Source organism: Mastigoproctus giganteus, chromosome 5, assembly GCF_048544385.1.
Source record: "Mastigoproctus giganteus isolate SK-2022 chromosome 5, ASM4854438v1, whole genome shotgun sequence".
Taxonomy (NCBI): domain Eukaryota; kingdom Metazoa; phylum Arthropoda; class Arachnida; order Uropygi; family Thelyphonidae; genus Mastigoproctus; species Mastigoproctus giganteus.
In genome coordinates this window covers 209229205-209253900 of record NC_143579.1, presented here as the reverse complement: position 1 = coordinate 209253900, position 24696 = coordinate 209229205, and the positions used below count along the sequence as shown (strand labels likewise).

General features: G+C 34.5%; 1 protein-coding gene across 7 annotated transcripts in view; it reads left to right on the top strand.

The window, feature by feature from the left end:
• The window catches only part of Pka-C1 (Protein kinase, cAMP-dependent, catalytic subunit 1), a 617895-nt gene that overhangs the window by 382336 nt on the left and 210863 nt on the right, over nucleotides 1-24696 (top strand). For 4 of the 7 annotated variants that reach the window (XM_090374346.1, XM_090374347.1, XM_090374345.1 and 1 more), the window contains one exon: nucleotides 12823-12879. The exons of 2 other annotated variants lie outside the window; for them this stretch is intronic. In XM_090374346.1, the coding sequence (XP_090230472.1) occupies nucleotides 12823-12879 (57 nt within the window). Of the gene's footprint in view, nucleotides 1-12819; nucleotides 12880-24696 lie in introns of all 7 variants that reach the window. One more of the 7 variants, XM_090374350.1, reaches the window with a different exon arrangement.

Sequence of the window (24696 nt, the reverse complement as noted above, 5' to 3'; positions counted from 1 at the left end):
CCTTTGTAACTAACTGTCAGTTATAAATTTATGCAGACTTATCAAACCAAGGAAAAAGCACTGTTGGACTTCGTACTTGGCATACCTGCCTGTAGAATAAAAAAACATTGAACCAACTTCCAGCCAAAAACATGTTATAGAGAAACATCATTTCATTATATAAAGATAAAATTGCAATAAAATCTCAAGTTCACTAGAAATAACACTGTAGAGAGAATTTGTTTTATAGAGAAGTTCATTAAGAAGGTTTGACAGAACATTCATAAAAGTGCATAACAAAAACAAAACAAAAAATCTTTTCAATGTATACTGCACTGTGTACATATAATTCTGAATCTGTACTCATCATAATAATGCCCAGTTATTGTTTTGTTGTTGTTGTTGTAAGGTCTTTTCAGTGTTTTGAAGTTGGTATAACAAGCTGTATTCATTATCTATAGACTACCTTTTTCTAGTGCATATGGACAGCAGTAATTCCAGAATAACAGAATAACGTACCAATTGGTGGTATCACACTTGAGGTGGTGGAGAACAAAAGATACCTAGGAGTTGTGCAGTCTGACATGAGGTTCTCTGAACAGTGCAGACAGATTTCTAGAACAGCTCATGGGGTTCTGTCAAGGATATACAGGAGCTTTTCCAACAGAAAAAAGAGGTGATTATCCTATTGTATAAGGCAATGGTTCGACCACATCCAGAGTATTGAATACAGGTCTGGAAGCGGCGCCTCCGTAGCCAGGTGGGAAGGAGCAGCAGTGCGTAGCACACCCTTCTTGATTAGACCGGGGTTCGAGCCCGTCACTACCAAATACGGATGATGCGGAAAGGTCAGGGAATGACCACCGCATATTCTGGAGCAATATGGCCTTAGTTGCTAATGCTCCTAAAAACCAAATAACAAACAACAAACAAACAGGTCTGGAAGTCCCATTTTAAGAAAGATTTGTATCTCTTGGAACAGGTGCGAAGAAGAGCAACCAGGTTGGTCAAGAACACAGAGGTACCCTTACCACAGAAGACTTCAGTTTTGCAAATTGCAGCACTTGTAAGGGGACCTGATTTGAAGTGTTTAAGGCTTTAAATGGATTGAGAATGCTTAATGATGATGGAATTCTGTTTCTCAGACAAACACACAAAGGGACAAACTTAGATTGAAAAAAGGAGAAATGGTTTAATATAAGATACTGTTAAAGTGATAAAAATATTTTAATTTACTCAGTCCTTTAAATAGATTGAGCAAACTAAATGCTGATGGCATCCTTGCCCTTTCTTAGACTACATATATAAGAGAACAACATAAAGGCCATCAACAAATAAAATAGGGTGCAGAAAATGCTAACATAATCACTGAGGGTACAAAATCAAAGAAAAGCTTCAGTTCTACAAATTGTACCTTCTGGGAACTGGGCACCTGGAAGATCATATTGATGTGCTTAAGCCAGCCTTAAGTAAGTAAGCTAAATGCTAATGCCATCCTTTCCTCTTGCTCAAAAGTCCACACGATGGGGCATAAATTTATATTGAAGAAGGATGGTTGTAGGACAGATTTGCAGTAATTGGTTTTCAGACATCAGGTGGTTGATTGTTGGAGCAAACTACTGTCTGGTGTTGTGGAAGGTCGAAGTGTGTACTTTGAATAAATTTAAGAAAGAACTAGACAAGTTATTAGAGGGATTGGACAGATGACATGAGAAGCATATTTTTTTGCTGATGCTGTATATGCTTGCATCATTTGCCACTACTAATATAAAAATAGTCTTGAAAAATAAAAGTGAATAACATTGAACCCTTAACCTGGAGACAAGTATGTGGAGTCTCCACATGATTTCGGCCACCTCCGTAGTCAAGCGGGAATGAGCAGCAGTGCGTAACACACACTTCTTGATTAGACCGGGGTTTGATCCCGTCACCACCAAATACGGAGGATGCGGAAAGGTCAGGGAATGACCACTGCATCATCCCGGAGCAATATGGTCTTAGTTGCTAATGCTCCTAAAAACCAAACAACAACTTGATTTCAGCAATGCCATACTATTCGTCTGCTTGTTTCACACAGCTGAAACTTCCAATAGCTTTCAACAAAAGTATTCTTTGACTTCTCTATTGAAAATTCCAGAAATTGCTGTTAGTAATTGAGTAAACAGAAAGAATGCAGGCTCAAGTCAAGACTGTTCTCATCTCAGTAATTCTGTGCACATGCTGAAAACAAGTACAGTTGTGCCCCCGTATCCGCTGATTCAGTTACCCACGGTTAATCACAGGAAAAAAATGAAAAAAAAAACTTAACACGTACTACTCGCGTGTCCAATACGATGCTTCCCTTTATTTTTTACAATGTCGTGTATGGTTTGGTCACCAACATTATAATGGTTCTTTAGATATTTAGCGAATGTGCCGTTTTCAAACTTTTGAATAATTTCAAGTTTACCCATCATTTTTGCAATTTCTAAACAAAAAAAAAAAAAAAAAAAAGTCACTGTAAAAAAAAAAAAAAAAATTCCGACATCCCTGACATAAATAACGAAACAAAATTTGTCCTTTTGCAGTGCGATGGAATGCAACAATTGACACGACATGCTAAATCAAACTAAACATTTGGTCTCTTTTTTTTTTGTGTGGTAGGTGTGAAGATAGTGGGAGTCGCAAGATAATAGGTATACTAATCTCCCAATGACAGATTTATAATGCCAGTTCTTGTCGCTTATTTACGACTCGCAAAATATCTGTTTAAACCTATTATAGTTATTACTTGAATTTTATGATTTCTGGTAGTTTTTTTTTTTTTTTTTTTAATTTGGAGTCTTGAAGTGTCCCGGTTAATCTGCTTCCTGTTTAATCCAATCCCGGTAAATTGAGAGTCTGCTGTACTTTATTATTACCATATTTAATGTTGGTAATGTCTTACTGTGTGTTTAATTTATCAATTAAACTTTATTATATGTATGTATGTACAAGAAAATCATGTTATATATGGGATCAGCAGGTGTTCACTTATATCTGCAGTTTCAGTCATCCATGGCAGGTCTTGGAATGCATTCCCCGTGGATACGGGCTTACTGTATTTAAAATTAGCATCATCTCTCACCTCCAAGTATTGAAGCTCATACTCTGTTTTATGGCAACACATCCAATTATACATTCTCTGGCTTTGTATCATGGATGCATCCTTGAAGGCGCCTCCGTAGCCAGGTGGGCAGGAGCAGCAGTGCATAGCACACGCTTCTTGATTAGACCGGGATTCGAGCCCGTAACTGCCAAATACGGAGGATGAGTAAAGGTCAGGGAATGACCACCGCCATATCCCCGGAGCAATATGGCCTTAGTTGCTGATGCTCCTATAAACCAAATAACAGCATCCTTGAAGTTGGTGAGGTCCTTGAGGATATCACAGACATTCTGTTAGGTATGCCAGGCTGTGCTTGCTACCTGGAAGTCTAAAATGCTGATGGAATTGATATTCAGGTGACACTCAAGTCAAGTGGACCTAATTTTGGCAAAGTTTGGTCGATCAATGACAGCCAAATCCTCTGCTTGGCACCTTCATGATGGTGAGACTGTTAATAACCCTGGATATAACCTCCATGTGCAAGTCCTGAAATATGGTATCTAGCATACTGGAGGTGACCACCCAGGTGTGAACAAATGTAAGCAGAGGTTGAGGTGTGACACCCACACCACAAGGAGGAATGCCATCCCTTTGTGTTACCAGGCAATACTAGGTGGTAGATGACTCTCATCAACTGGTGCAGTATTACCACTTTGCTTATTGGAGGCTTGAAGTGGTGAAACCTATGTTTAGTCTGCAGAGCAAAGCTGTGGCAATCCTACAATCTCTTCCATCATGCAGTATAATCGATGTCTTTTTCGGTTATGATAGTTATCGTGGTGAAATCCAATCTTTCTTACATTTCACGGGTACAGCTCTAAAATGGTATTTGCAGGGCGTCCGCTAGATAGTGCACTGGACCAAACCTATTAGTAACTCCCTAGCAGGCTTCTGATTTAGCTACTGTGTAATCTTGCTGCCTCTACTCAGCCAGATAGTGACTGGAGGGAGTCCAAGTAGTGTGTATGCGGGGGACATTGTCGAGGCCATGTTATGTCAAGAATCTGGGTATATTTTTAGCATGTACAGTGAAACTTCCCTTTAACGGACAGCCATGGGGAACGAGAATGTGTCCGTTAGAGAGAAGTGTCCGCTAACAAGAAGTCTGAGGGAGAAAAAAAAAAAGAAAGAAAGAAAAATCGTTAAATGTGTAATGTAAAATTAAATTAAAATATATACAGATTTTGAACAATATTTTTGTAAATAATATACAATTACATACACAAGAGATAAAGAAAAATCATTAAACATTTAATGTAAAATTAAATTAAATTATATACAGATTTTGCACAATATTTTTGTAAATAATATACATACAATTGTGCTATGCATATTATGACTTTATCTTAAGAAAAATACATACAGTAATCACTTATTTTCTTCTGCACCTTCTTCCGGCTGATAATTTTGTTTTCAACATTTGTTTGGAGTGAAGAAACCATCGAAAGTCCTTCAGTATCTTCTTCAGCGGCTAAAAACATTTTTAAACGATTGATTTGTATGAGCGCGTCTTCTATTTTCATCGGTGGTTCGTCGTTAATATGTTCTTCGACAGAATGACCTCCTTCCATTTCTTCATCCTCATGAGGAACTTCTTGAAAAATATCGATGATAATGTCGTTGATATCTAGAGCACCATCTTCTGTAGTGAGGTTCGAGTCTATATCTTTGTAGCCAGGGTCACTTGTAGCGAAAGTATCGTACATTATCAATAGATGTTGAAGTTCTTGTTCTTCTTGGTGCTCCACATTGCTGTTCACAACTTCAATTTTTGCGTTTGAGAAGCCAGACTTTACAAAACAGTTCACGACAGTTTGTTTTCTAATTGTGTTTACTGAAGAGGAAATCCATTGAATCGCATCCAGGATGCTGAGTTTCTTGCAAGGTCACTCGCACATGTTACATCGTTCATGTTTGCAATGAGATGTCTTAAAACACATTTTCTGTAGTGAAGTTTAAATTTTTTTATTATCCCTTGATCCAAGGGCTGACACTCTGCAGATGTGTTTGGTGGCAGAAAAACGATTTGAATGTTGGACAATTCAATGTGCAGGTGAGATGCAGCATTATCCATGAAATGAATAATTTTTCTATTTTGACGAATCATGTTTTGGTTAAAGTGACTTATCCATTCGCTCATGATATCTCGTGTAATCCACACTTTTTTATTAGTAAAAAAAAAGACTTCCAGTCAACATTCAAAAGATTCAACTTTATGCCCTTGAAACAATGAGGATTTTGTGGTTTTCCTATAACAAGAGGTTGTTCAAAGTCTCCCAGCATATTTGTACACAATAGTACAGTCAAGTGTTCCTTAGAAATTTTTCCGCCCTGACACTTTTCGTTTTTTAGACTCATTGCTTTTTTCAGAAAGAGCTTTAAAAAACAACCCTGTTTCGTCACAGTTGTAAATATCCTTAGCTTCAAAATCATGACATAAATCTTCCAATTTGATGGTTCATTCTGTTATAACCCCAGTATCAAAAGATCCACCTTCGCCACTTACGGTTTTCCAAGAAATTTTATGCCAAGTTTTGAACTTGTCTAGTTTGAACTCATTTACTCCCATAGATTTCGCAACCTCCAAAGCCTTTTCCCTAATAATAGGCCCATTAATGGGAATTTTTTTAGCACGTGCACGACAAAACCACTCATACGTAACATTGTCAATTTGAAGTCCAACAGTTTTCGGGAATGATTTTTGAACCTGATCATTTCCGTGTTGCCAAAATTGTTTGAGCAGTTCATTTTTTCCCTTTAGGATGTTGCTTACCTGCGTCTTCTCGATTTTGAATTTTGCAGCGAGATTGTGAACACTATTTTTTTGCCGATCGTACGCATTAATGAGTTCGATTTTATCTTTTAAAGTTAAATGTTTACAAGAAGACATTGTGCACTTCACACGACACTGAACAAAACTGAAACTCAAAAGGCGAAAGGCCGACCAAATTCACCCCCCCCCCACACACACACCGAATTCATCAGAAGTTTTACATGTGCCTTAAATTCTTGAAAAAGGGTTTAGAACCGCGACGTAATAAAATTCAGAGAATCGGAAATAGAAAATAAACACACGATTGAGGCAATACGTGGAAGAAACGTTCCTAGAAAAAGGGCCGTGAGCTCGCCCGCTGTCCGTTATGGGGATATCAAATTAAGTGCTAATCTAAACGAAACAGTGCAGATTGCCTGTCCGCGTCCGTTACAGAGAATGTCCGCTAGACAGAAGCTGAAACCGCGTTAAAACCAATAGAGAGAGTTGGGGAATTTGAAAATGTCCGTTGTAGAGAGATGTCCGTTGTAGAGAGATGTCCGTTAAAGAGAGGTGTCTGTTAGGAGAAGTTTCACTGTATATACCACATCCAAAAATTTCATTACTTCATAACAGATGTCCTTGCCACCTTCCTTACTTCTGAATACACGACAAATTGTCAAAATAATAGAATAGAACTTATCTGCAAAAAGATCTAAACCTCCTAAGTGCTTCCTTGTTCGTTTCACGAATATATGTGGTCTCAGTGCTAAGCTCAATGATGTCCATTTCCACTTACAGTGTATCAAATTCCATATACTTTTTCTGACAGAATCCCAGTTATCGGTTGATTCAACCACTGCTCATCTATTTTGAATTATTTGCTCTATGATTCCTTTCGCTTCAAAGGTGGTACTTTTGCTTATATCCATTCTGATATTCCCTATCAGAGACTTCGTAATTTGGAATCTCCTCTTTTCAATCTTCTCTAGCTTAAAATATCTCTACCACATTCTTTCAAATTCATATGTTGCTTCTATCATTCTCCCAACTCCACTAATCACTTGGAACTCTTTGATTTCCTGTCTTTGAAACTTTACTTTCTCCAGTTCAACTTTCCTAACAGGGAGGTTATTTTCCTTGGCGATTTTAATACTCACAACAACAGCTGGCTTCCATTTTCTAGTTGCACGGAAACAGCTGGTCGAGATGCTGACGCTTTTGCAATTACTAATGAAATCACACAGATTTTTCATTTACCTACTAGAATACCAGACAATCCTAACCACGCAGCCAACACGTTTGATTTTTTTCTCACAAACAACCCTTCATATTACACAGTTGAGGTGAGTGGTTGAGGATCCTTTCTGTCATGGCCATTCTCAACCTTGTATTGTTTGGCATTACAAGAAGGCAAAATGGGATGATCTGTGAAATTTCTTTTCCTCGGTCAGATTCCTGTTTCAGATCATCTGATGTCAAGGTTTTCTCAGATTGTGTTAGTGAAATTATTCTTGTAGGGATTAAATCCTTTATTCCACACTCCACCTTAAAATCTCATTCTTTATCTAAACCTTGGATTTCCAATTAATGTGCTAAGAATGTTCAAGAGAAGAATGTTGCATATCGTATTTGGCTTGTATCCATATCTCCTGGTTCATTTTCTGCCTATGCCAAAGCTTGCAACTATTGTAAAACAGTTATTAATCAGTCCAAACTAGGCAAGATCATATATCTTGTCTAGAAATTTCTATTGGGGATTACCCTGACTTGTAATCTCTTTTGGCATAAGCATATTACAAATATTGCTTCCTCTGTATCTAAAAAACTGGGTTTTATCTTATGCTGTCTGTGTTACTTTTCTTCCAAACAGCTGTTCACTCTGTACAAATCACAAATCCCCTCTATCATGAAATATTGTTCCTATATCTGGGGTGGTGCCCCAAAAACCTTTCTCAGGCTTCTAAATTCCATTCAAAAGTGAGCAATTAGGTAAATTAATGACTCACCTCTAACAGAGTCTCTCCACTCTGTCTCATTGACATTCTGTTTCTGCTGCATGTCTTTTCCATAGATACTTCCATGGGCACTGTTCTTCTGAACTGGCTTCTATAATTCCTACTCTCTCTCTCTCTCTCTTCTAAAACAGTCTGAATATGTGTCACAACCGGTCAACATCCTTTTAGTGTTCAACTTCAAACTTACAGAACCAAATTTTCTTCTTCCTCATTTATTCGTTCAACTTCATTCCCTGGATCATACATATTTCCTGAAAATTACAATCTACAGAAGTTCAAGCCTAATATCAAAGAGTTTCTTCTTTCATCTTCTCAACCTCCAGCCCATGCATGGTACTAAGTACTATGGGTTCTAATACCTCTCATATTTGGAGTTTGAATTTAAAAAAGAAAAAAAAAAACATATTGGCATGCAATTGTTGAAGATCACAGATTTTTCAATTGACATTTCACTTACTGCCTGTCAGAGATAATATTCAAATCTATCAAATAACATGGGATAAAAAAAACATGTCTAAAGTGCTTCAGAAGTGTTTTCATTTTCAAAAAATAATTTAAAATATATGTTTAGAGCATCATATGATGTCTATACATAGACAACTACTAAGTAGTTGAAAATGGCATCATTTAAGTACACCTCATATTGTGAATGTGAATACCTTCACAATATCAGATGTACTTCAGAGTTATACTTCATAAATGGGTTGTCACTATTGCAACAACAGAGTACCTGCCGACCCACTGAGGAGAAGCCAACAAGTATTTGAAATGGTGCTACCAGGGTGGTGGTATCCACCGAGAATAAATAACAGTAATCTTTTCCACTGGTGAAGTGTTACGTATTCGAGGTAGTACAATACCATGGAAACTCGTTGCGAAGGCATTCACGATATGCGATATAATCAAAACAATGCCAATTTAATTAATTAATTTAACTACTTTGGTAGATGGCTACGTTAAAATGATGCTTTTGCACTAACCTATATGTTAGTCATTCTACTTTGTACCATGAGGCCTTTGCCCTTAAATATTTTATAGTTCATGCCAATTTTTTAGGTTATGAACGGGAAAATGTTTTATCCCAGTAGATGTTATGCATTAATCTCAATTTCTCCTTTTTGTCTTTTAAAACTGCTCTGTTCACTCAGCAGTAACTCACAAACATTTCTGCATTAAAAAATTACTAAATTACTCCCAGTGCATCTGGAAGGAGAACATGGCACCTCTTTGTTTACACCCCAGTTATCCTTGTGTTGTGCTGTATAATGCTGCATAGCGTAAAGTTGTTACAAAAAATGCAGAGCTCAAATTGTTAACTACCAATTTTTTTAATGCTTTTATTAATCTTTATTATATATATATCACATTAAATTAAATTAAATATCACTGTACCTTGTTTAGTTTGTCTTCCAGCCAAAATAAACAAGGTACGTTGGTGATGTGTGGACACTTAATCTTGAGAAATTGGCTGGTATCAACAGCATTACTTATCTTTTTCTCAGAGGATGTTGCAGGGACTTCTTTCTTTTATTATCTTGAAGTCCTCGTCAGTGCTCCATATCTCAAGCTAAGATTGAGAGAACGTATTTTTGTGTTTTCTTTGTGGGATCTAACCACACATTGGTTTTGCTGCCCTTCTGGCCTGTGGCTTCCAGCTAGTGAATGCATTAAATGAATATCTGCAGTTTTTGTAGCATTGATTTTTTTTTTTTTTGCCAGTGGAGTAAGAAAAATGGCAATACGCATTTGAGAGAATGCCAGCAATGCATTTTGTGATTGAGGAGAGTTTACTGTTAGATCAAAAAGTAGGAGCAAGAAAAGTGTTATTCTTTACCAACTATCTTCAACTGTAGTTGAAATATACTGTATTTGATGGCATATAAGACGCATGGGCATATAGGATGCATCCCCATTTTAGAAAGGAAAATTAAGGAAAAAAAAGTTTTAGTGTATTTAGGCATTTAATATTTATTCTAATGTGTATAGTAGAAAATAGCTCATCCTAAACATGTGATCAGAACAGCAAGAAAAATAATAATACATTATTTAATTATTATCATTATTATTTTGCCAATACAGCAATTTAAAAGAGAAATAAAAGTATCTTAGCTACATTAGAAAATATTTTATACGAAGCAAACTACCACTAGAATTGAAAATTAACAAAAAGACAGTGAGGGAATGGGAAAAAAAAAACATTAGTGTTCTGCAAAGGGAAATTTAAGTCATTTTGAAAACCAAAAAAATCATTGCCTTCAAATACCAAAAACTCTTCCTCACTAATGTTAGTATTGCTGTCCTCAAATAACGCAATGTCTTCAGTACCATCAAGGCATTACTAATTCCAGTCTTCTTGAAAGACTTTATAATTATTTTACCACTTATATTTCTCCAAGATTCCTTAAACCCATTCACACACCTGTGCAATGGTGGGTCTCTATTCTTCCTGTGGGTGGGAGGTTATGATCTGGTTCTCCCATCTGTTTGTTTCTCTGTTCTCTCATATTTTGCTTAAATGGCTTGTTTATGGACTTGCCACCCGCATTGATTACAATTCATTGTCATGATTATAGTCACTTCACACACAATTAAAGTACACTTACTGTACACGGAAACACACTCAACATCATGAAAGCCTGCGCAGAACTAATTGGCCCCCCGGTCGTGCCACCTTTTAAAGGATCGGCGAACTATTGAGAAACCTGGAGAAGAATCTTGAAGCTTCCACCACTTTGTAAGGCTTTTCCTGTGTTCCCTGGCTTTCGAAACTTCTTGGAACTGATTCCAAACAACTCTGTGTCCAAAAGTACCCTAAGGTGTCCCGTTATCCTTCAGAAATGAAAATAGTCTGACTGAACGGCGAAATACAACCTGCCGGCTTGCTCCGATGCCACTGAGGGAGGGCTCACTGTCGCATATAGGACTCAGGGCATTTTTCAAGGCATTTTTTCGGAAAAAAAGTGTGTGTGTCTTATATGCTGTTCAAATACGGTAATCTCTATTTGGATTTAAGGAAAAGTGTTAGTAGTTGTTTTCTAGTGGTCAGTGATAATAATTAACCTTCAGAGACTTCACTTTCTGCTTATGAAAGTTTTTTTTTATCTTGGCAAAATTGGAATAGCTTCTCAATCTGTGGAAATACCATAATTAATCATGACAATGATGGCATTTAAATACAAAGTATCACTCACTATTATACTCTTTCTTCATCCCCCTCCCATATTGTGTGGTTATTTTATTTTTCACCAGTTAACACTATATTTGTTGATAGCACTAAATAGCCAAACAGCCAAAGATTTTTATAATTATAACATTTAATCTCTTAAAGGAAATAATCCAGGCAACCGTTCCTTCTAAGGTAAGTGCTAGATGCAAAGCACAGTTCTCTCTTTTAACCTATATTTAGTTATACCAGTGTTTTTTCTATTTCTTACATGCACACTCAGTTAATAGGGTAAAAAGTTAACTCATTTATACATTTAAAAATCAGCAAGAAATAATTCAGAATTGTTCACATTTTGATGCCACCTTTATTTTCAATCTGTTATGAATACAATTTTGAAAAATCCGTGTTTATATTAAAAACATTTTTTAACTTATTTGATTTATTATTATTAATTTTTTTTTTAAAATAAAGTACTGCAGCACTTTAGACATGTTTTTATTCTCTCATATTTGGGAGTTTTGAATATTATCTCCCTTATTAACTTGACTGATAGTGACTGAAGTGTCAATCGAAAAATCTGCATGCCAGTTAGGCTTTCCCTTGGCAAGAAGCTAGACAGTGTAATGAGTGGATATGCTGCCATAAAGCATAAGGAGCTTCGATAATTGTATGTGAGAAGTGCCACTGTTATTAAATTTATGTTTTTAAGCATGTATATATATATACACAGTTATCAAGAAAAGGCTTAATCGGTCTAGCATTTTTACAGTTTGCATGATAACTAACAAAGATTTATAGAATTTTCAATGGCAAAATTAAAGAAAGCACTTTTGTTGAAAGATATTGGGGATTTCAGCTCTGTAGACTTAGTAGACGAAGAGCACAACATTGCTGAAGTTCGTCTAGGTTTTTGAAGACACTTTGGACCCAGATCCAGGTTAATAGAAAAGAAGATAGATAATAGTTAAGCTATTATTTAAAAAAAAAAAAAAAAAAAAAAAAAAACAACCACATCTGCATTATATTTTTTCCATTTTGCTATCATAGGAAACTGTTTTCTCTCTGTTGAGAGGGTCTAACAAGGCCCAAAACAGCTGTAATAGTGTTGCCTTGAGTTTTTAATGATGATTGATTTACTTTCTTGGTGAAGCTATTCGTTTAAAAATGGTATTGGTAATTTTAGGTTGACATGGATAATGGTGTTGTTTCTAAAGTGAGCAAAAAAAGCCCAAGTCTGTTGCTGTCAACGGAGGAAGCATGGTGAAGCACTTTTAATAAAATTATTTCAATACCTGCATTTAAATATAATCCTGTTCCCTTTTTATTTAATAATTAGGCTAGATACATAATGATAAATGAAGTCATTCTACAAAACCCATTTCTTTTTTTTTCTTCACTGATTTAAATTATATTGTGCATTGTTCATCGATAAAAAAAAATATATATATAACACAGTGAAGCAAGAGCATATTCCATATTTATTAGCATCTAATATATGTAGTTTTAAAGGAAAAGTTTAATTTTAAAAAACAGTTGAAATGCTGGGGCAAAGTTTCAGAATTTTTTAAAATGCTCATAAATTACTGTATAACTTTCACTATGCTGGAATAGAGAGGATGGAATATCTGTGAAGTGAATATATTGTTTGTACAGTTGCTTAAAAAATGCAGTGTATCATCAGAAATATTCTTAGCTATGATATGATCTTTAAGAGGATCATTTCTGTTTAAGGTTCATTGTTCAGGTTTGTTCTTGAAGTAATACATTTTGTTTCTAGCAGGAAACAGCACATTGTTTGACATGATGCAGGAGGGGAGTGAGTTATCAGCTGAGCAGTGTAAGTCATGCACCCCAGATTGGCTTCTTTTAAAACTTGCTCATTCCTGCTTAGAATAGTTATAAAGTTTAGAAAAACAAAATAGATATTTATTTCCATTGTTATTATTCTTACTGCATTTATTTTTACTCTAATTTAAAAAAAATCCACGTATATTGAAATTTTACTTACACATGGAATGTATTTTTATTTTAAAATTTTGGCCACATTCATGTAAGTATACACTTTATACCTGTTTGTGTAATTTGCAAACTGTTTGTAAAATGAAGGTCATCTAATCATAATACCCACCCTTGATTAACTTTTGAATTGTGGTTTTTGAAGTCTGTTCAGTTCTGTTTTAGGTTGACATTATGGATAACGGTGTAAGTTATCCAATTTGATAGGTGTAAGTTATACACCTACCAAAAAATTGTTTGCCTAATAAAAGCCCAAAAATTGTGTTCTAAATATTATTTCTTTAAGCATAACTAACTTGTGTCAGGAGTATTTTTTGAAAATACATCTGATCATTTTGACATCAAAAAATAAAATATTTTTATTTTTTCAGTTTATAAGAATATGAGCCTAAGAATAATTTATTCTTAGGCTCATTCTTAGGCTTTTATTCACATTCAAAATTTTGCTTGTGCATTTAATTGTTTTCCTCTATTTTTTGACAAGTACATTATATTCTAGATATGTTAGAGATATGCAGCAAGAGTGATAAAATAACATCTAGCTATGGATGGTGGTTGTAAAGCATAATTAGAAACAGAAGAAATGATCCTGGATAAGTGGTTTAAATTTTGTCTCAAACGATATTTAATCATTTGAAATTTATCAATTATACTCTTTTGGAGAGTCGATTTGTTGAGAAGTTTAATTATTAATAGGTTTAAACATAAACTTTTTGTCAAAATTTGTAGTATTTCATATATAGTATAATGCAAGCTATTTTTATTTTATTTGTTTATTTTTTGAGCTACTTTTGAAACACAGGATATTAGAACAGAAAAGTGTTATATTACAAGATAGTTAAAATGTTTTTAATAATTAAGAATAATGAAATTGGTTGGTGTTGCTTTATTGAGCTTTGCTATACGAGAGGGTTCGAGCCCGTCACCACCAAATACGGAGGATGCGGAAAGGTCAAGGGAATGACCACCGCACATTCCCGGAGCAATATGGCCTTAGTTGCTAATGCTCCTAAAAAAAAAAAAAAAAAAACCCAAATAACAATATAACAGCTATACGAGAAAATTGTCCCCCCCTTCTCCCATGGAACATGTTAAAATTTGAGGCTTTGTATACAAGGTTAGAAGAAATGTGTAGGCTAAAGGTGGAATCACAGATTTTATGATTTAAAAAATATATATGTATATATATATATTAAGTATAATCTTTAGACTAATGAAAAACTGATTGAATTAAATGATAGCAAAAAATGGAGTCATTCTACAAAACCCATTTCTTTTTTTTTCTTCACTAATTTAAATTGTATTGTGAATTGTTTGTTGAGAAAAAATACAACACTTGAAGCAAGAGCATATTCCATATTTATTAGCATCTAACATATATGTAGTTTTGAAGGAAAAGTTTAGACCAGTGGTTTTCAACTGGGGTGCTGCGGCACCCTAAGGTGCCGCAACAACATTCCAGGGGTGCCATGTAATTTGGGTTTAAGTTACTTAAACTATTTTTTAAAAAAATGTATATGTTTATTTCATTATAAAAAGGTATACAGTATCTTTTTAATTTTGTGGTGATCTATAATTGATGTTTACTGAGTACCTCTATATAAAGAATAAAATTATATACTGTATATATATATATGATTTGTATTATGAAATGTAATTTTTATAATTATATTATTGTAATAACTATCATATAACATATATTATTTAATATTATATATTTTTGAGAGAGAATCGAATCTAACAGGCAGAAAACAGGGGTGCTGCAAAACAAAATAAATTACTTAGAGGTACCGTTATTAAAAAAAGGTTGAAACCACTGGTTTAGACTAATGCATATTATAGAAATTATGTGAGATTAGATGAACTGGTCAGTTGCATTACAGGCAGATTAAGTCTGTATGGTATTGACTAATGCTAAAGGCACAGTTTAGTAGCAAAATATTTGCCTATGTTTAATCTAATACTGAAAATTAAAAATAATGCCAATACTAATATCATCATGATCATATCATTGTGCAAATTGGCCATAATAAATATCTATGTCTAAAACATTAATAAGTGCTTTCCTCTGTTTCATTATAAGTTGAAATTTCTTTTGGTTAGGAGGACATAAGTGTATTATAGATTACCTTGCTGTGCTGGACATTTGTTGGCTTGTTATGCTGTGTAGGAAGATTACACCAATCTTTGCCAAGTAGATACAGTTCTTTCTTTCTTCTTCTTCTTATTATTATTATTGTTATTATTAGCCATATGGTGCAAGGAAGCCTGAGGTTTATGCTGCACCAGCCAAAAAAAAAAAAAAATTCCCCAACTTACCCTGAGAGAGAGAGAGTCAGAAGTAGAAAGGAATCACCAAGAAAGAGAAGAATGATGATATCCAGCTCAGGACCCTGGGTTTGCCAAGCCCATACTCACCAGATGTGAGCCCCTGGGGTTATTTCCTAATCAATTAGTGGTATTTTTTGTAATTAATTTAGTAGTAATTTTTCATATTTAATTAGTTTTTCTATGTATTTAATTAGTGGTATTTTAATTATGATTTCTCAGTAACTATGACCCATTATAATTCTGGGTGGCACTTTCAAATGCAGTATATACCTGCCAATTATGAACTCTCTCTTTTCTTGCCTACTACTGCAATTGTGGAGTTCTTTGGTCTTACTTCATAAGTATAAGTATTGTGTTTTCTAACATACCCATAGGGCTTTGGGTTCCAATTCCAGTTTGCTCTTATTACCTCTTTTAACAATAAATTTAATCTGTATTAATTTTCAGACTCTAATTTCAGATTACAGGAGGGGGGGGGAAATTGGCCTTATCAATAAACAAAGCACTAACATTTATTGTAATCAGTAAAACCGTTATTGGGATAACAGAAATGGGTATGCATGAGCCATTCATATTGTTTGGTTATTTCTCTGTTCAAAGCCTCTGAGGAGTAGTGGAGGAATGCCCATGTGGATGAATGGATTGATAATGATAATATTAGTATTAACATTAGTTTTAGTTCTTAGCATTGTTTTTAGTATTAGATTAATTATGTAATTATTTTAGCAATTATGTTGCTATTAATTGTACCTTTAGGCACACCTAGCATTAGTCAGCACCGCATAGCCTGTAATGCAACTGAACAGTTCATCTAATCTCACAATTCCCATAATATTCATTAATCTGAAGATTATACTTAATATCAAATTTCATGTGTATATAATGACTAATTGTATTCGTTAGCAATAGCATTAGTGCCACATAAATAGACCAAATTAAATTATTTTCTAAAGTAGTGTAGTATTAAAATTATTGTGAGTGTGTGAGTGAGTGAGTACTTTTGTTAAGCTTTAAATAGGACTTAAACTAGTAGCCTCCTTCTGCTAAGGTGCTGTTTCAGAAGAATTCTGATTATAACTTGGCTTATTGTTTTGCTAATACTTTGCTTCTTTAAGTGATATATGAATACAAATTGCTCTGATTTTTACCTCTTTCCACTTCAGTATTTTGAATATAAGAGATATTGAAAAATTTTTAACATTTGTTTCATATATACTGCCCAAAGCCTGTGTAGTAATCTTCACAGAAGAATTATTACTTTTGTCTTTCATTTGTAATCTTTATACAGTAATTCACTTGTGTTTTTTCATTTGGGGTGTGGGTTAGGGACATGATTTCAAATGTAAGTCAACTTAGGTTTGAATAAATAAGCTAATGCTCACATATTAAAATATATGCTAAAATATTATTACTCGTTTATTTGTTGCCTGCGATTTCCACAGTTTTTGTATATATCTGGTTTTCCTGTAGTATTAAATGTCAAGTCACTGTTGAAAGTTTTTAATGGTGACTTGGGTCTGTTGTTTTTTTTTTTTAATCTTGTGTATGCATTATGAATAGAAATAATTTGAGAAACACAACAGCTGCACTGCCTATATGGTAATGTTACTACTCTCCTAGTTCATACCTCAGATATACTTTGTTTTTGACCTTGTTGTATATAGGAGATTAAAACACTACTTTTAATTTGATGATATTTGTTTGTTGTAACATTTACCATGTCAATTTTTAACATTGGAAAAAATTTCAAATTAAAATTTTGCCAATGCTTTTAACATATAAGATGCTTTTGCACATTGTATCCCACTTCTAATATTAGTAATAGGACAGTAAATGTGTAGGCATCAGTAAGAATATACTAATATTGTTTTGAGTGTTTTTCAAAGTGATTTTTTTTTTTTTGTTTCGCTAAAAATTCTGTGCTTGAAATATATAAAAATCTTTGGAATCACTTTAGTATTTTTATACATGTAGAATAAATCAAATTAATATGAATAATTGTGTTCAGTAAATGAAACTAGATGTGGTGTTTGTTCTTCAGCTTAATTTCAGTGATTGACTAAATTTTTTACCCCTCTTTTCCTCTCAGTGACCTGAACACGAAAGGTATCAAAACTTAAGAGTATCATGTGTGAGTAGAGGTTGGGAAGATAGAAGATATTTGTTGACTTTGGACTTTAATTTCTGTAGATTATGATTTTAAGGTAACACATCCAAAGAAAGGTTGTTCCAAAGAACAGAAATAGAAAGGATAAATTAAGAAGAGTAAAAGTTAATTCAGTGAATTTGGAGTCAAAACTGCAAATGGATAGTGACTAGTTCAGATATCTGTTTGGACTGGTTTGGAAGAAGGAATACAGGTGACCCCCGCTTAACGCTGATCATTCGTTCCGGAAAAACAGAGCGCTAAGTGAATCCGCGCTAAGCGAGCGCCGCTTTCCCATAAGGTAACATATGTATTTATGAGCTGCGGTCGGTGCCATAGGATATTTCCTAATGAATAATAAACAGTAATGAAAAGATGCACAAATGTCGGTCAAAATATTTAATATTCAAATATTTGCACATATAAAATATTCTGCATTACATACGTATAATTATGTGGTAACTACTTGCGTATCAAAAGTAAATTTAAAATTCCAATTAAAATAATGAATTTAATCATGAAAAATGTGTGGATTTTGAGTTGAACTTTGGCCCTCTTCCAAATAAACTAAAAGGGGTATTAATTTTAAATCCCCCGCAGCGTTACAACCAACAATAAAGTCAACCGATCCTTCGCCGCTTTGAAACCTGGCATGTTTTTTTCTTCTTTCAATATGAAACTTCTTTTAGCCATTCGTTTCCACAAAAGTCCTGCTTCAGCTATGTTAAAAACTTGTTGAGAAGTTTAACACATAATATCCCTCTTCAATAATTTTAACAAGTTCTTTTTTGAAAGTTTCGGCTCTTTGATCTGCACTTGCGGCTTCTCCCTGGATTTTAAATCTATTCAACCAGCCCTTACCAGTTTTAAATGGTTCCACATTTTTTTTTTTTTTTTTTTTTTTTTTTTTTAGGCGAGTTTTCTTCAGATCATCATATTGGCTAATCTCTTTCTCTCTCTCTCTTTTTTTAATATTTAACTTAACTGAATTCTGCATTGGAATATTATCTTCAACAAAATTAAAGTCTTTCCATTTCAATCCTAATAGCCGTCCTAGTTGCTTGCAGTGGAACAGCTATCTTTCCCGCTGCAAAAATTAATTCTTTATTTTTTTATAATTGTTCTTACAGTTAAAGTTGCAAGTCCTAAATTATGGCACACATCCACTTGTCGTTGACCGGAATCGATTCGCTTCAAAACGTCTAATTTAATTTTCAAATTCAGTCTTTTTCTTACATGTATAGTCTTCGTACTGCGCTCAGACGTTGTTGCTTTTTCATCCTTATCGGCCATTATTAACTCTTCGAAAATGTAACTGCGTTGGTTGAATTAATTACGATACAATGTTCAAGTAAACTTTCCGTTACGCACAATGTCTAATACTCTACTGAGTGATGACTATACTTCGGATAAATGCATATAACGCAAATATTACAAGCAATATACTTGATCATTTCTTAAAATGTTGATCTCGGAACTATCTAACAAGTCACTGTACTGAAACTAAATTAGCGTGCGAGAAAATTTCACTGAGCGTGGGAAAATTTCTCAAGTCGGCGTGGGAAATGTTTTAATGCTGTTTTGCTATTCATTTTCAAGCTATCGACTCTATCAAATGAAACGATTTCGTTAATATGTCAAAAATGTAATCTGTAAAAGAGCGTTATAGTGATCTGTGACAGCGTTATAGTCAGATACGGGTTATAATATAAGAACAGCGTTATAGCGAATCAGCGTAAAGTGAACCGCGTTATAACGGGGGCCTGCTGTAGTATATATAGATTCTATATATACAGAAGAGTAGTATATATAGAAAATTGTGCAGTAGAAACTGAGTGTCTGTGTGATAAAGAATGGAAAGAAATTTAAGGGAAGGGTCATTAACCTGACCCTTTTAGATAAAGTCTAAGAGTTTAAGAGACGTTTTGGCATTTCACCCCAGATGTGAAAAGTAATGGTGAAAGTGTTTAGTTTTTTTGATGCAGAAGCAATATTTGTCAAATCTTATGCAAAAAGAGGTTAGAGGTCGGGATTATCCCTAATGAAGATAGGTATTCGTGTTTAGAAACTAAGTATTGTTGACAGTTAGTATGGGAACAGAAATCCCCCCCCCTCTTTTTTTTTGCAAGAAATAAGACAGGTCTGGATTTTAGGATTTGAAGTTAAATGAATTTTCTGCTCATCTGGAAATTATCTGTAGATTCTCTTCTCTCTCTCTCTGACCCTTCATGGCAATTGGTCATGTGCATAGTGTTAGGGTCAGGTGTCACCTGTGATTTCTCACATCTGCGCCATATGTACGCTGTGAAAAAATACAGAACTACTGTAAATGCCAGAAAAGTGTTGTCTGTTGTATATGACATATTGCGTTAGGTACTGTTGGGTGTCCTGGCATTTGGGCGCAGGGCCCCTGGTGGGACCTCATGTTGCCCGCACACACCGCTAGGAGGTAGCCAGGCTGCCCTTTATTCTCTGGCTGGTCTCAGCCAGGGTCGCCTGAGCGTCCTGGACGAAGACCAAGTTAAGAAAAAAAAAAAAATGGCAAGTGGTCAGAGAGAACTACTAAATAGCAAAAGACAGAGGGTAACCTTAAGGTGGAAGCCTGTTTAGAAGACCTTTTACTAGACAATCAAAAGCCAGCCTAACAGTTTGCATGGGCAGTTTTTCTGAAATTTTCTATGGAATTTGTCCAAGGATGAGTATGTAATTCACGATATCACCATTGGGCCAACACTGATAGAATCCATGTTATCAAACATAAAATCAGATGAAGATTTTAAGCTAGCGTGTGAGTCAGCAATTGATGGATGTTTTTAATTAGTTTTGGAAAGAGTTGAGGTAAGTGCAGTAGGAAAATAATTTGGAAGGGAGGGATTTTGTCACCCTTTTTAAGGACTTTATTGGATAAGAGCAAATTACCACACTGTAGGGACAACACCATTTGAATAAAAGAGTATAAAAAGGCAACTCAAAATGATTAACTCAGGAGTACAGGTTTTAAGAACAAGTGGAGATATGCCAACAGAACCTCAAGTTTTTCGGCTTTAAGATTGCTATCAGTTTTTCTAATATCTCTCTGTCAGAACACCCTCAATGCAAGAGTTATAGGGAAAAGTAAGATGCAAATAATTCAGCTTTATCTTTAGATGAGTTGTAATGGAATCATCATGTTGTAGCACTGGTGGGAGTATGTACAGAAGTTGCAGCTGACAGCTTTGGCAAGAGACTAGAAGGTTCAGTTACATTCGGACAAGAAGCAACTTCCCCCCCCTTAGCATTTTCAGAATTGAGTTGGGATTTATTAATAACTTAACTTCAGTTTACTGTGTATTTAACATTAAAAAATTGAGGTATTATAGTTCTTAAGTATTATGTATATATATATATATTTTTTAATTAAAATTTGTATTTTATAAATGGTGATTACGAAGTTTTAATATAATGTCCAAATTCCTTGCAGTATTTATGTAAATAATATAACAACCTGTTAAGAAAAATTAGTATTAGTATTGGCCATATAGTGCAAGAAAGCTACAAGCTTTTGTTGTACTGGCCAAAAATAAAATAAATAAATAAGATTTGTAGCATTAATATATAAGGTCAATTAACTGCTGATATTCTTCAGATAAATAATTTTACTGCATATTTAATTACTAGTTAACCTGCATATTTATTCATGTTATAGCACATGTTTTTTTATTGAAACGTGTATATAGATTGTGGTTATATTGTAATAGCTAAAGATGGCCCAATCAATTTAAATTGTTTGGGCCATCTTTCATTTTATCATTAATTGTTTTAAAATGCTACATAAAAATATTTTACTTTATACTGTAAAATAAAATCATTCAGTAGTTTGTCTGGATATTGTCTGATTAATGTAGCAGAGCATATGTGTTTTCACTAGGACAAAAGTGTAGGTGGGAATGTTGATGTATGTAGTTAATGACATTATGGAAAACTATACTTAATTTAGTTGAGAATATGAAAACCTAAGACCAATTCCAAAGCTTGTCCAGTGTCGCCAGGTGGGAAGGAGCAGCAGTGCATAGCACACGTTTCTTGATTAGACCGGGTTTGAGCCCGTCACCACCAAATACGGAGGATGCGGAAAGGTCAGGGAATGACCACCGCATATCCCGGAGCAATATGGCCTTAGTTGCTAATGCTCCTAAAAACCAAATAACAAACAACAAACAATGTCCAGTGTCATATATAACATAACTAATGCGACTGTTAGTTAAATATTGCATATTTTTTAAGTTGGTGTCTCATATTTTTATTGGTGTGGATACAAAAAGAATTATCAATTCCGGTATCTGCACTAAAAAAAAAAAAATAAATGAACTGTTTAAAAATGGACTAAAAATGTTTATTTTGTATTAGAAAATTGCTCAAGCTGATATATTATTGAAAATAAATTTACAGAAGCTTGGCTGTATTTAGTACAATGTGTTATTAAAGATAAAGTTCTTTATCTGCTGCAAAAATTAAGTTTTGAATAAATATAGATGTTATTTGTACATGCTTTATCTAACTGCGACATATATATCCTCCTAAATGGCAGTTGCTTATATTGCTTTTTACCAGTCCACTTATACTTTTGAGGAAAGGATAATGAGTATATGGGCTTGTGAAAGGTCCATTTATTAGTAAAACTAGAAAGCTATTTAGAATGATCTCAATTCCCAAGGTTTGGTAACACAGGAAATACCACCAAAGAATACAGTATTATGCTAGAATAAGCTGTACTTACTGATCAAAAAAATTAGAAACCTTTTTCAATTGGCATCAACAGATAATTAAATTTATGACTATGCAAATGTAAGTTGTCATATGGTATGATCACCAGTTAGTATTAATAGTGGCAGATGATGCAAGAAAACAAGCTTGTACAGCATTAGTAACACACACACACACACACACACACACACACACACACACACACACACACACACACACACACACACACACACACACACACACACAGGTGTTCAAAGAAAGTGCATCACCCCTTAAAATATTGCATATTGCAAATTGTAATTGTCGTCTGAATAACGTAAGTATATGGCAATATTTCTTACAGATTTCATCAGATAAGATTGACACGCGTAGGTGATGATGCCATATTGCATCAGATAAGATTGACACGCGTAGGTGATGATGCCATATTGCATCAGATAAGATTGACACGCGTAGGTGATGATGCCATTTTGCGTCAGATAAGATTGACAGGTGTAGGTGATGACATCATATTGCATCAGCTGTTACTTTCAGCTATATAAGCACGCACTGCAAGAGTTGCAGCCATTCCTTGCTTGTGTCAAGATGGCGAGGTAGTGCAGTTAACGCCATGAAGAAAGAGTGATATTGTTGCTTTACGTGAGGAAGGATGTGAAATTAGGCTCTTCTTTAGTTAGAAAAGTGTAAGTAGGTTCTTCTTTAGTTACTTTAGCTTCATTTCTGCATTAGAGGTTTGACAGTAATGTGTTTACATTTGTTATAGGTGAAAAAATGGTTGGAAGAAATGGTCCATTGCAACTCTTAGCCGGCCAGGAAACAGCCCGGACCTGAATCCTATAGAGAACTGTTGCATTCGTGTGGAATCTGCAGTTGCCAGAAAGAAACCAAAGACCCTTGGTGAATTTCAGGAAGCCATAATTTGTGTTTGGAACCACAAACTATCAGTTGATTATCTTCAGAAATTGATCTTGTCGAAGCTTCGATGATGTGCTGCTGTCATGAGGGCCAGAGGCGGTTCAACTAAATATTAGTTTGCACCTGGTGAACTTTTCATTTTGTTTTCCATTTAAAATGATAAGCTGAAGCAAATTGAGAGCTTTTGATAACATTTCAGCCATAATTGATGTGTTTACCAAAACTGTTGTATAAAGGTTGCAAATGCTCATTTTGGAATATTTTGAGAGCACTTGTCAAATATTACTTAGCTTTGCCTTAACTATTGATAAATATCTTTTGTTTATATTTCTATTTGTGATGCTAGTCATTAATGTAACATACAATTGCAAAAAAAAGGGTTAGAAATGTGAAATTCCTAGGTGATGCACTTTCTTTGAATACCAGTATGTATTTGATAGTATATAACAGCGTGGTGCTCAGTATGTTCTATGGTGATATCAATATTTGTAAAATAATAAGAGAAATTTACCTCAATATGATACATAGAACACTTCTGTATGATACTCTCCAGAATTAAAATGAATAAAACAATTCAAAAATTAATTAAAATTCAAAAAACAATTAAATTGAAATTCAAAAAACAATTAATTTAATTAAAATTCAAAAAACAATTAATTTAATTAAAATTAAAAAAATAATCAGAAAAATTAAAGTTAAACGTAAATTTTGAATATATGTATATACTATATATTCAAAATTGGGGCTTAGAGGGGAACAGGTATCCTGTGTGTTATCAGACACTCAGCCTAAAACACTGATGGATCCAGTATCTCTCTATTACAGAAGATTTAGGAGAAGTCCGGTTGGCCTGCCTTCCTAAAATCCACTCGTGCACACCTTCTCGATGGTAAGCCCTGTTACGTCACTTAGGTGGCAACGAACGTGTAGAGTGGTTCTCTTCAAGACGCCTGGTCAGCGTGAAGAGGAAAAGACCAAACCCTCCAGCAACGAGAGCACAACAATACAAATGGCCCTCAGTCCCCAGCAGCTTTCACTCTCCCTGTTACGGCAGCGAGAGGATCAGAGTGGAAGCAGAGGGTGCTAAGAATCTCTGGGTACGACCAGGCTGCCATGCACGGAAATTGAACTTGGCCTGTTATAACGTACGATCACTCATCGGTGAAGACAGGATATTAGAGCTGGAAAAGGAATTAGAAAATGTGAATTGGAATATCATCGGTTTGGCTGAAACAACAAGAAGAAATGAATCACTTATAAGTATATCAAATGGAAATCTGCTGTACACCAATTAGATAGTATGAATCAGAGCTGTGCTACTCAATATGTTCTACATTGATAATAATATTAGTAAAATAATAAGAGGAGTATACCTCAATATAGTGCGTAGAACCCTTCCGTATGATACCCTCCAGAAATTAAAACGGAAAAAACGAAAAAATCGGCAAACTTACCGGTACATTAGAGTAAAAAATAAATAATTAAATAATCAATTTAACACAA